At 28.0% G+C, this 13,299-nt stretch overlaps 3 protein-coding genes across 3 annotated transcripts in view; all 3 read left to right on the forward strand.

Moving 5' to 3' along the window:
* The first annotated feature begins 210 nt into the window (after positions 1–210).
* On the forward strand, positions 211–1,001 carry LOC119610599. Its single transcript, XM_037965894.1, has 3 exons — positions 211–417; positions 478–645; positions 823–1,001. The coding sequence occupies exons 1-3, from the start codon at positions 211–213 to the stop codon at positions 973–975; spliced, it is 528 nt and encodes a 175-aa protein (XP_037821822.1). The 3' UTR covers positions 976–1,001.
* Positions 1,002–8,747: 7,746 nt separating this feature from the next.
* Positions 8,748–10,398, forward strand: LOC119610598 (40S ribosomal protein S9). Its single transcript, XM_037965893.1, has 4 exons — positions 8,748–8,885; positions 9,092–9,337; positions 9,520–9,706; positions 10,093–10,398. The coding sequence occupies exons 2-4, from the start codon at positions 9,115–9,117 to the stop codon at positions 10,265–10,267; spliced, it is 585 nt and encodes a 194-aa protein (XP_037821821.1). The 5' UTR covers positions 8,748–8,885; positions 9,092–9,114; the 3' UTR covers positions 10,268–10,398.
* Positions 10,399–12,366: 1,968 nt separating this feature from the next.
* LOC119610597 (leucine-rich repeat-containing protein 59) overlaps positions 12,367–13,299 on the forward strand; it is a 10,885-nt gene continuing 9,952 nt past the window's right edge. Inside the window, exon 1 of the mRNA XM_037965892.1 lies at positions 12,367–12,687. Coding sequence (XP_037821820.1) covers positions 12,589–12,687 — 99 coding nt within the window. The 5' untranslated portion in view covers positions 12,367–12,588. The remainder of the gene's footprint in view (positions 12,688–13,299) is intronic.

Here is a 13,299-nt window from a genome sequence, read left to right on the forward strand (position 1 = left end):
CAAACTTGTATATACCCTTCTCACGAAGGTGAAGGGTATAATAACAAAATGTGTTTTTAATTATTCACACAATTAATTTGTGTTTATAAATAAGTAATCAAATTTAACTAATTCATTTTTAAATAATTCATATTAAATATGCTCTAAAAATAGTTAATAAAAATAGCAGTTTGCTTTACAAAATAAAGCAATAACTGTTAAGTTTTCAAAATGATTTTTAAACTGTATACATTAATTTTAACTTTTAATTTAATAGGATTTTCATTAGCTTCGTTTAAGCTTACAAATATAAAATGCGAAGAATTCGATTCAAAATTTGCCACATTCAAAGAATGTCGTTTACGATTACCCAAACGCAATACAGTGGCTTTACATCTTTACGTGAAACTTTTTCAACTACCGATTAATAATGTGACGGTAAGTTTTGATTAATTGTATTATCATTTTACATTAAATTCATTCTATTTAAAAGTTTAGATTAATTTATCCCTGATGAAGAGAGCCAATGGCTATAAACCATTTTTGTATAATGTAACTACAGATTTTTGTCATTTTATGAAGAACAAAAAACAAAATCCATTTTTGAAATTCTTTTTTGATTTGCTAATCAAAACATCGAATATAAATCATACATGTCCATTCAATGTAAGTTTTCATTATTAAAAGTAAAATTAGCATTAATTTGGTTTAAGAAATCTCAAAATTTTATTCTGTACTTTTAAATATTCCAATAGAATTTTAAAAATGTATTTTCTGAAATACCACAAGTACGAAATCTGATAATATCGATTTACAACAAATTTACTTTCCGTTCTTTTTTAGCATGATGTAATTGTTCGTAATTTAGTATTGCAAGAGTCAATGTTTGCAATTTTACCCCTACCATCGGGCGACTATATGTTCCGATTAAAAGTAGCTGCCTACAATGATTGGAAAGCTGATGTAAAAGCCTACTTTCAACGAACTGAAAATTAAATGTGTAACTATTAGTGATGTCAAACGCTAACTACCGATTTCCCAAATATCCGGGATCTTCTAGATTTAGAAACCTCAATCACAAACTTTGTGATGTGCAAAAAAAAGTATCAATAAATTTGTTTCTAGTTAAGATAATTCAACAAATATTTACAGTGTCTCACATAAGTATTCGAATTTGATTGAACTTTGAAAAGAAACATAATTTAATAACATTTTTTGTGTGTGAAATGAATAATTAAATTTGTTATATTGTCTAGACTCTAGAGAGTCCTAAGGTATAATATCACACTCTTTAAAATTTGGAAAAATTACATTTACCTCAATTGATTTAACTTTTTTTTAAAAAAAGTCCATAAAATGGCACCACAAAAGTATTCGAATTTTTCCTGTATCTCATATTTGACCATATTATACGAAACACAAAAATTATAATCGAGTGTTTTTTTGCTTAAAATTGTGTTAAGGGGTTACCATCAACCGAAATTATATATTTTTGGCCCATTTGTTCCACAATTTTGGAGCATTTGTACCATCTTTTCATGTAATATCATTAAAATGGCGATTTTTTTTTGACCATATTTGCAATTTTTTTCCTTTTTTTGAGAAATAAACCCAAACTTTAATATTGGGATTTAATATGTATCTGTACTTCAAAGTTCCAAGATGTATTTTTGGTATCGTTCTTCTGTTTCTAATTGAATTGTATGGATCTTAAGTCCCTTTTCGTACCACTAGGGTCGATATTTTCCGATAAAGTTGGCTAGTATACATTCATGAACATATTAGCACTAATATATTTTAAATTTTCAATACATTATATCGGTATACAATTCCAAAACATGCCTTTACAAAACGTCATCCTATACAGTCGATTACAATAACACTGTAAGTCCAAAATTTTGGGTTTATTTTGATCATAGTAATCAATATTTAAACAGATATCGATATTTTTGAGTTAGACCATAATGATATAGTTTTTATATACCAATGACCAATGACGCCTGGACGTCATTGGTATATAAAAATAATGATTCTACCATATTGAATGGTGTTTCTTCGAGGCATGTTTCGGAGTTGTACACTTCCACAATTCATTGAAAACTTAAAATATATAAAAGCTGATATCTAAAAGAATATATACAAGAAAACTTTCCCCGAAAATTTTTGACCCTAGTATTATGAAAATGGACTTAAGTTACAATATATTGAATTAGCGACAGAATAATGATATCAATAATTTATCTTGGATCGTTTAAATACAGAATCTTGTAACAAAAAATACTATTTTTAGATACTCCAAGGGGTCTATTAAATCCCAATATCAAATTTTGGTTTTATCTCTGGAAAAAAAGAGAAAATACTACAAATATGGCCAAAAATCGCCATTTTAATGATATTACATATTTTTCAAGTTTTAAAAAGCGTGATATCAAACCTAAGGACTGTCTAGACAATATAACAAATTTTTTTATTTTATTTTTTTTTTTTTTTTTGCACACAAAATATATTATTAAATTTGGTTTCTTTGTATAGTTTACCTAAATTCGAATACTTATGAGAGACACTGTATATGTTCTTTCTATATTTTTGTATATTACACTAGCCTCGCTACCCTCATCGAAAAAAACTCAAATATCCACTCAAGTACATGATTATATGTTTCTAGATTCAATATTATAACTCAGAAAGTACGAAAACGTAACAAAAGTTTCATAATTAATGTTACTAACCCCCAACTTCACCACCTCCAGTTATCGTTTAACTGTTAGTTATTCTTCCAGTTAAGACAATTTTTGTATGAGAACTGTCAATATATTTTAAAGTTAAAAAATAACTATACATTGTGAAAATCTACAGATTTTTTAAATTTTATCAAAATTATTCATAGGCTGTGTGAATCAGTCGGTTACTAGGCTATTAACTAGTTCATGTACTAGATTAGTCTGTCAAGTAGTACCGCAACTAAACTGGATGGACAAGACTATTGATGTTAATCCATTGATATTTTTCGTTATAAGAAATTTATGGACCAATTTTAATTAGTATATTAAAGGTTCAAATTAGTATGAAAAGCCAATAATCGATTTTCGATTTTTTCAATCAACTATTTTAGTTTCCATTTTTAAGTCGAATAATCGGGCCCAATAATCGATTATTTTGACCGATTACGACTATTTTTAAGATTTTTTATATAAAAATTTTCCAGTTTTTAATTAAAAACAGGTAAAAATGTTATATTCGTTCGAAATCTAATTAAAATATTATATGTATCTCAAAGAAGGTACTTTAATTACCCTTCTTAAAATATTTATTGTTATGGGGTTTACTGTTGTCCCTTCGTAAGCATATTTAGAAGGAAAATTCACCCAGCTTGAAAAATTATTGTTTTATTTTATAATGGTTCCCAAAATATTTTGAGTATTCGTGACCTGTTACAAAAAAGCTCCCTTTTAGATATATTTTATTTTTTTAACTTTTATCATTTAAAATGTTTTTTGAATCCGCGTTTAACAGTGCACTATGTTTCAGATGACCACTTTTTTGGCCAAAACTAAAAATGTGTCCAAAAAATATTTTTATGGCGTTCTAGATGGTGTAATAGATCTACTATTTTGCTTAAAATTTAAGTGTAATGACAGAAAAATATGCCAATTTACATAGTTAAGAAATTTAAGTTTTAACAGAAATTTAAAATATGGAGTTATTATTTTAAACCTTTAGATATATTTCAAATTTTTCGAAAACATAAATATGAGTTATTAATTTAATTAAGCCATATTATAGTTATAAATTACTATCCAACTTAAAATTTGTATTCACCAATATTTAACGATATTTGCTAAATTTTGGAATATTTAAAGAAAATATCCCTTTATAACAACATGTCCGTTTTCCCAAAAATCGCAAAATATTGCCAGTTGGAATAAAATCCTACTATTTCCGACAAACAGATTCTTAAAGTTTCATACTGGGACGAGGTCGGACCTTTTTTAAAAGCTTATATGAAATTGGTGATCGCAAAGATTTAAGAAGTTATACCAAACATCCATGTTTTACGTACCCCCCACATTCTTTTTAGGTCAGCTTTTAATTAGTGTAAGTTAAATTAGTGTAAGTTTACAACGATTTTGCTCATGATACAAAACCTATATGAATTTCTTTATTTTGGCCGTCTAAGTCCAGAAAAAATATTTAAAAAATCTAGGACGTAGAATTTTTGAATTATTCATAATGAATGAAAATGCTAAAAAAGGGTTAAATTATGAGGAAAAAATTGGATATTTAGAGTTGTAGTTATTTTTTATATAAAAAATTTTACTGGTCTTCCTTACAACACTCTAACAATGGATTCCTTTCACGAAAATATTAAAAATTACGTTGCAATAATCTTAAATCTTGGCGAATATGTGCCATTTTTATCACTCACACTTTTAAGAGTTTTTTAGAAAAAGTATAAATGAGAATGCAAGAAATGAATTATAGGGGATAAATACAGATCCGTAAGTTTGTAATTCTGGTTTAAAATGTCAATATTTTTTTTTTTTTCTTTAATTTTTAAAAAACGTAACAAAACAATTACTAAAAGTCGGGTAAAAAACAAAAAAAGTGGTAAAAAATTTTAAAAAAGTCCTAAATTTTATATTATTGAATTTGTTTCTGAGTTGGTTGTTAGGTTCCCAAAACATTTGCAAGCTCCCAAAAAACAATTCTCATTTTCAAATATTTTTCCAGCACTACAGAAGAAGGATGCTGGTTTTTATCACTTTATATCAAAATTTCGACGTATAGGAAAAAAATAAAAATTGTTAATTAATATTAATTTGTAAACTTGTGTTATTAAAGTACTTCCTTTTATATTTTATATCCAACATTAATTTTTTAATTTTTTTTTTTGCTTAAGTTGAAAAAAGAATCTGCAAAAATCTGTATTCGAAATTATATATTATTTTTTTTATGAATAAAGCAACTTTAGTGGCTTGTTATTAAAGAGTAATTTAATGTTGATGGATAAAAATACATTTTCTATAGCTCCGAAGTATGGCCTACAATACTGCATTGAAAAATTTTTTAAAATGCGACATAAAAGAACAGGTTTGGCCAAAGAAAGTGGTCGTCTAAACCATAGTGCAGTGTAAAAAACTTGATAATGTTGTGCATTTTTTTATTTTTATAAAAACCTTACAATTATATACATATTTTGTTTGGATTATGACAATTATAAGGAGGCCGTTATTTATGATTTTTCACCAATGGATGCGGCCTTACAAATGATAACCCATATACATATATTGTATCAAAAATATATATGGGCAAAATTTCGTATCAAGTGACCCAACTCAAAAAATTGATTTGGATGAAATTTTGCACCAAGGTTAGTACTATTGAATAGTAGCCAGACACAAATTTTCAGCTCTATCGGTCAAGAACTGCCGGACTTAGAGGGGGTCGTTGCGAAACTCTGCCATGATGTAATCCTACTTACATATATCACTAAAAAATTTCATTGAAACTAAAATCGTGTTATTGTTACCCAACGAAATTGCACATATACTAAATTTAAAAAAAAAAAATTAGAAAATATCTTTTTTAAAATTGGTCCAGCTTACGAATGGTTATCGCTAGACTCAAAATACCTATATTGATAATCGTTCTAAAACAGAGCAAAGTAAATTTTAAAAGGGGGTAACAACACGATTTTAGTTTCCATGAAATTTATTAGAGATATACATATCGTGGGACTATATTCAATAGTCGCTATCTGTCATTTTCATGAAAATGAGATTTTGATGGCAAAATATTCAGCAAACTATCCCGCATCAGTGATATAAATCTCAAAGAAAAAAATATTTTTTTGGCAATTTTATAACATTTTTTAAATTTCTTAAAAATTTAATTTCTTAAAAAAATAAAAATTCTGGATGCAAAACTCTCTATCTTATCCTAAAATTGCTTCAAACTCTATTATTTTAGATAATTTTCTGTTGCAAAACAAGTCTTCTTGATAATTTGGACATGCTGAACACAAATCCATCTAATAGTTCTTGAGTCTAACAGTTTTTGAGATATCGCTCATTATGATACTAATTAAATTAATTTTATTGTCGTGTTTAACCGTATAACATTGATTTTGTACAAAAACATTATAATCTGTTGCTTTTTCAACAATTTGGTTTCTTTTATTCCATTAAATTGCATAAAATATAATATTTATTGATATTAATTCAAATAAAAATGTTATATTTCTACGAAAAACTCTCTATCTGTTGGTTGTATGAAAATTTTCGTAGAAAAAAAGCTCTATCTGATATAAATTTGTGAATAATTTTGTAAATAATGCAAAATTTAAAATTCTTTTTATATAAGGATTTAGAATATGGTCGTAGAAATATATTGTTGAAGAAAAAATTAAAAAATCCTCACGAAAACAGTTTTTTTTTTTGCTCTCCTGAAAACTTTTATTAATATAGATGTATGGCAGAGCTATGCCATGGTTTACATAAAACTTGTTTGTTTAGAATTGTATCCCTATACATATAGGTTGTTGTGCTTTTTTATAGAGACTGCCGTCAAATGTGGACTGATTTTCATAATATTTAAGAGAGTTATAGAAAGATAATTTGTGTAAAATTTGATAATTAAAAATTTGAAACATTATGCTTTTTATTTTGAGAAGCAAAATTTTCGATTAATCGATGCAGAAAATCGATTTCAGTATAAAATTGGTAGTGTAGAATCGATCACAAAATAATCGATTTTTTACAGCAATAATCGATTAGTGGTCATAATCGAAGTCGATTTACCATTCCCTAGTTCAAATATACCAAATTGTATAATCTTATTTGCAGGATCGCGATCTATACTTTTAGCACAAACTTTACTTTAGACTTACAACCAAACGTTGTTAAATCGACTAAAAATAAAATTCTAAAACGAGTTTTGTAATTTAATTGTAATGAAAATATCAAATAAAACGATGTAATCCTATTTATCACAGATTTAAATCTAAATACTTTTATGTAAAGTTTTTTTTTTGCTGAATGGTGTATAACTTACCCGCAAAATAGCTAACTCCCAGTGATTTTGTCGAAATTATTCTTTTTTATACACTTTTTATTTATATTCACCTATTATTAAAAATTACTATTCACTATTTACAAGATTAAACGTAAGTCATTGTATATTTTTAAAATACTTTATTTTAAAATAAAAACTTTTAATTATTTCAGTGTTTCCGTTCCTCAGATTTGACTAAAACACTGTGTTAATATTTCGCAGTGAATGTGATACACTCAAAATAAAATTATGAACGTAGTACACAGGATGAAAAATATATGAAGCGTTTTACGCTTGTATTTATAAAAAAATCTTATTTTGCTTTTAATGTACTCAATAGTTAAAGCACACTTTAGCCTTAAAAGCCATTAATAAAACTGTGATATTCATAAACAAATAATAAACGTATATTAACTATTGTGCTGATTTATGTTTAAGTTGGCAGCACTGTACAATATGGCTGTCATTTTATGTGTTAGTGTTGCGTACAATTAGGATAAAATAATCGTTGATTCGGTTTTCTTAATTTCATATTTTTGTTTATAATAGATTTTTGACAATAAAAACAAACCTTTAAGAAAAATAAATATATATATGGTTTTAATAAATGTCTATTTAGTTCAGATGTATAAATATAACATATAATTTCTAATTATTATTAAAAGTATCCGAATAACGGATATTTTGCGACAAAATATACATCACTATGACACATTTTCTTATTTTTACTTATTTTCCTTGTAATTTTTGATAAATTTTTGCAAATATTGATAAATTTCTTTGATATTTGACTAATTTTAATGCCGGCGAATATATTTTGCATTAGTATAACACTAATCAATATAATTTACATGGTTAATTACTTTATGGCATTATATTTAACCAACAAACTTTGAAAAAGCCAAATCAAATGATTTTGTCCATCATTTGGTTGACAGACGGGCATTTCCAAATTGCCTAAAAATAGTGCTGGACAATTGGAATATTGTCAAATATTCATGCATTAATCCAATAATGCCTAGATTTGAGTTTTTTCCTCAAAATATAATCGTTTAAAAATTTTCTGGGATTTTATTTACAAATTTGTAAACGTTAAAATTAGAATTTTTAGATTTTATTTTAAAAGAAACCATAATTAGTTTTCGCAATCAACCTAAAATTACCGGAAAAATCTTTATCTGAGAAAAAATTGTTAAAAATCGAGTTATTGTTGGCTTAAAGAAGGGTCGAGCCTACAATAAAATAAATAATAATTGTCAATGGTTTATTGAAGGTGTTTTAAGCTATTTCACGTTTATAAATACGATTTTCCTGAATTTTGTCTAAAATTGTTTAATAAACCTAAAATAAGTTTTTATAAATACAGCCGTAAATCTACAATAACTATTCTAATTTCAATGAAATTTCTGGGACGGCTTTACGGCTATAATTGTTTTTTCTCTAAAGATAATTTTAGCATTTCAATTTACTTTAATTTCGACTTATTTTTCCATATATTTTTCATGTAAAGTATACTACAATCATGTTCAAAAACATCTCAGTTCAACGTGTTTAATTATAAAACACACGTTTTTTTTAGTTGAAGGGGTTAAACAAATTTTAATTAAATAAATTTTAAATAAAAAACATAACTGTTTAAACATGAACATAAACATTTTCCTTAAAATCAACATTACAAAATAAACTTTAAATATAACACCCAAAATTCACAGTGAATACAACTCTAAAAAAAGAAGAAGCATTAATGACATTAATAAAAATAAAACTTTCAAGTTGGCAACGCCATGCTGTAAAAAATGTCAATTGACATTTTGTCATTTTCTTTCTTTCTTTGTTGAATCGTCAAACCGAATGTACGTAAAATTTTCCAAGTGTTTCAAAAAATTAATAAAATATTAAAATATATTCAGAAATATTTAGAAATTTTATTAAAATATTAAAGTTTTCCAACTATATTTTAATAAAATACTAAAATTTATAAAAATTCTAAGCAGATGTTTAAGATATAACAAGATGAAAAATATTAACCTAACTTTTTTTCGCTGTACCTTTAAAATAGAATCGGGTTGATTTGGTGCCAACATGGTGAACGGACGTATACCCTCGGTCTTCTCGAAGACTTATGTTACTCCTCGTCGTCCTTATGAAAAGGCTCGCTTGGACCAGGAATTGAAGATCATTGGTGAATATGGTCTCCGTAACAAGCGTGAAGTCTGGCGTGTCAAGTACGCTTTGGCCAAAATCCGTAAGGCTGCTCGTGAATTGTTGACTTTGGATGAGAAAGACGAAAAGAGATTGTTCCAAGGTATGTATTGTTTCCCAAAAGGAATTTGTTTTTAAAGCTGTTTGTGATGATTTTGTATTATTATATGACACTTCTTGTCTGAGCTAAACTTTGAAGATTTACAAATGCTGAGTGTAATACAAAACCAAATCAATTATTAACTTAAGACAAGTTTTTAAATATATTTTTTCCTTAACTTTTAGGTAATGCCTTGTTGCGTCGTTTGGTACGTATTGGTGTTTTGGATGAATCCCGCATGAAGCTCGATTACGTTTTGGGCTTGAAAATCGAAGATTTCTTGGAACGCCGTTTGCAAACTCAAGTCTTCAAATTGGGATTGGCCAAATCAATCCATCATGCTCGTGTCTTGATCCGTCAACGTCACATTCGGTAATTATCTGCTCTAATTAAGGGCTTCGCGCCTTTGGATTGAAATTTAACAAAACAACAGAAAAAACCTTGATATGAAAATTGTTCAGTAAGACCACTTGGGAGTCGAACAAATTACCCTGAGTAGTACAAGGAGGTAGGGGGTTTTTTGTACCGGCTCTCAACGTCTTTTGGTAATTGGTTTTGAATTCTAAACACATGCTTAAGTGTTACAGAATAACCAATTTAGTTTAGGTCCAGCCTAAACAAAATGCCGAGTAAGTTACTGCAAAAAGAAACTTCGAACTGAACCTCAAGAGTCACTCTTAAAGAGACCTCCTTTTTTGTTTTATTTTACTTTTTAATTTTTTACTGATTATTTGTTTTTTCTATTTTATTATTTGTAGTGTCCGCAAACAGGTTGTTAACATTCCTTCCTTTGTGGTCCGTTTGGATTCCCAGAAACACATCGATTTCTCTTTGAAATCTCCCTTCGGTGGTGGCCGCCCCGGTCGCGTGAAGAGGAAGAACATGAAGAAGAACACTGGCAGCGGTGCCGCCGCCGAAGAAGAGGAAGATTAAACTATCAAATCTTCATCCTCTTCGTAATTTTTCTTAAGGATTTAAATATTTTTTATTTCTGCGTTTGTTTCAAAATGTGGACGTAAATTATGGAAAAATAAAAAGTAAATTTTTTTAATTTTGAAAATTAATTATTTTGTTTTATTTACACAAATTGGTTGTTTAGTCCGGGATAGATAGCTAAGCGAGATATAGGCGGGCAAGAATTAGTTTTTTACGAATATCTGGGTTAATGTCATATGCGCTCTTAAGCTATTATAATTTATACAGAGGATTAAATTTCCAACATTTTGTATATTATTAGTGACAATTTTCATTAACTATCTGAAATTCCTGAGTTTGCTAAATCGACTAATTTTTCTGGGCTGGAAAAAGTTTTTTTATTGAGCTACTTCTGTTTCAGTAGTTCTCTTTATTACTTCAAAACTAGATATAGTGGTACAAGTTATGATACAATGAAAAAATAATTGTAGATCCTATAATGATCCAACCATTCACAGAAATTGTAGAAAAATAATTTTTTTCATAAAACTAATACGAATTATGCAAATGGGTTATTTTTTTAAATTTCGATTAAAGAATCTATTTAATCTGACTTCTTTTTTAGTAAAAAAAAGTAAAATTGTTAAGGAAAACCTGACCTTATATTAACATTTTTAAATTCTTTTTGGTTCTATGGGGTTCAAAACATTCCGAGGCCCTATATCCTAGCCATAATTTTTGGGTGATTATAATGCTTTGAAACAATTATATATATAACACATGATATACATATAAATATTAGAGCGATACTCAGATAAAGATGTATAGTGGATTTGATAAATTGTGGACCAAGTGCAAACATTAATAAGGGATTCAATTGTATCCTATAAAATAACACAGACCAACATATTTTAAATTCAGAGACCAAAGAGTAGTTTTCTATTTATAGCTGCACTGAATTCGATTCTGAATTTCTAAATCAAAGGTTTTCGAGATATCATGTCCTAAATATTCTTCGAGATATCTTGAAACTGTTTTAAATTTACAAAATCTGAATTTTTTACTCATTTCGTCCTTATTTTGTGACAAACTTATGTGGCACAATTTGTCATAATTATACCCTGCACCACCATAGTGGGGAGCGTATTATACGTTTGTGCTGATATTTGTAACGCACAAAAATATTGGTCCTACACCCTAAACTATACGGATCAACTCAGAATTACTTTCTGAGTCAATTAAGCCATGTCCGTCCGACTGGCTCGCTATCCATGTAAACTTTGTGCGCAAGGTACAGGTTGCAATTTTCAAGATATTTTGATTAAATTTGGACCATACGTGTTTTTCCCAACGATGAAGCCCATTGAAAAAGGTTGAAATCGGTCCATTATTTCACCTAGCCCCCATACAACCCTACCCCCCTTCAGAAATGTATACCTTGTAAAAAACTAGTTTAAGTCCAACTGATTAGGGTTCAATTGTGATACAATTTTTACAATATCCTAGATCCAACAGCTACATTTATCCTGGAAACAGTTTGTGTGAATAGTATGTATTAATTTTATATTATTTTTAAATATCTAGTCACACTTTTTATATAGCCGGCCTTTGACAGGTCTAACTAAAAATTAGCAAAAGTCTTGTCTTGAGATCCTAAGGCCAAAATTTACCATTCATTCCGTGTACTAAAAGAGATATTGAATACAAATAATTCTAAAACATAATTTTTAAACTGTATTCAAAGTTAAGTTAAGTTAATTTTATTTAATTCTTTTAATATTCATACATATAGAAGTTACAACAGATCTGATATAAAGAAAACTTAAAATTTTAATGTTTTTTTTTAATACAAAATATTGTTTACAGCAACAAGCTTGTCAGTTAAACTGTATTCAAACTTTTTGTTTAATAATTTAAAAAATACGTTAAAACGTTTTTTAATTTGTTTTCTATCTAACTGGCAGCATTTTTTTATAAAAAAGTTTATTTTCAACAAAAAAATCCTAAACATTAAATTTACATTTAACTTAAAAATAGCTAAATTACCAACACTGTTTTTCCGTTATCATGACATTTCTTTTGATAAACAATTCTAAACACACAACAACAATTTGACACTTTCTTTTAGCAAACGAACAAAAAAGTTGCAACGATTGAAAGCAAAACGAAAGAAAAAACCTTGAACTTCTCTTCATTCCTGAGTTTTCGGTTTCTGTTGTTTGATGGTGGTGGCTTGCCTGCATCTTTTTGTTTGTTACGTTTCGGCATAGAAAATTTGTTACAAAAAAATTGTTTGCAAAATTAATTCAAACGCCGAAAAAAAACATAAATCTAATAAAATGCCCAAGGCAAATAAAGTGAACGTTAAGGAAAAAGTTGAGGATAATGTGTGCGATTTAAGTTTGTCCGAATTGAGGGAGATTCCCGTCAAAGAAATCGTAAGTATGGGAAACGAACGGCCTATTGTGTAGAAAATGCAAACAAAAAACCAAGTGCCATACAAATTGGAATAATGGAAGAAAAAAAAAAGAAACCTTGTAACGAAAGTGAAAGTTCCATGAAGGACTGTTGCAGTAAAAGTTTTTAATTATATTAATGGTCATACTCTTGATGGGTTTATGTTGTACAATTGTAAATGTAAAGTATAACCGAAAGTGATGAAATAATAGTGTGGTTCCATTTTTGGAAACACACCCTTTTTTCTAAATTCATTTTCGAGCTATGTCTATATTAGAAATTCACCAGCTTGTGTATCCATCCATTTTTAACCCTCAAACCATATTTTCTGCACATATGCAAACACAATCATACTTATTTGAATGTTTGCGCTGTGGGTCACAATACTGCAGCAGCAACATACAGTTGCAGTGCAAACTGTGAAAGTTATGTTGGGTTTATAGTGTTAAAAAGGTACCATGGTATTTTTTTCGATTATGAAAGCTTTCTGACTTTAGCTCCGTCTTCATTTGTCTTTTGTATATGAATCCTTGTCCTTCCAAGGGACCAAACAAATTACCCTACAAAACCGGGGCATATTAAATGAAATGCAA

The sequence above is a fragment of the Lucilia sericata genome, unplaced genomic scaffold (genome assembly GCF_015586225.1).
Source record: "Lucilia sericata isolate MDLA Ls3-8-SP2 unplaced genomic scaffold, ASM1558622v1 Contig001241F_arrow, whole genome shotgun sequence".
Lineage (NCBI taxonomy): Eukaryota > Metazoa > Arthropoda > Insecta > Diptera > Calliphoridae > Lucilia > Lucilia sericata.

Coding starts and splice junctions, on each gene's coding strand:
- LOC119610599 (XM_037965894.1), top strand. CDS start 211: ATGATTTTTAAACTGTATACATTAATTTTAACTTTTAATTTAATAGGA. Junction 418..477: donor TACCGATTAATAATGTGACG/GTAAGTTTTGAT, acceptor TTAAAAGTTTAG/ATTAATTTATCCCTGATGAA. Junction 646..822: donor ATCATACATGTCCATTCAAT/GTAAGTTTTCAT, acceptor GTTCTTTTTTAG/CATGATGTAATTGTTCGTAA.
- LOC119610598 (XM_037965893.1), top strand. CDS start 9,115: ATGGTGAACGGACGTATACCCTCGGTCTTCTCGAAGACTTATGTTACT. Junction 9,338..9,519: donor CGAAAAGAGATTGTTCCAAG/GTATGTATTGTT, acceptor CTTAACTTTTAG/GTAATGCCTTGTTGCGTCGT. Junction 9,707..10,092: donor ATCCGTCAACGTCACATTCG/GTAATTATCTGC, acceptor TATTATTTGTAG/TGTCCGCAAACAGGTTGTTA.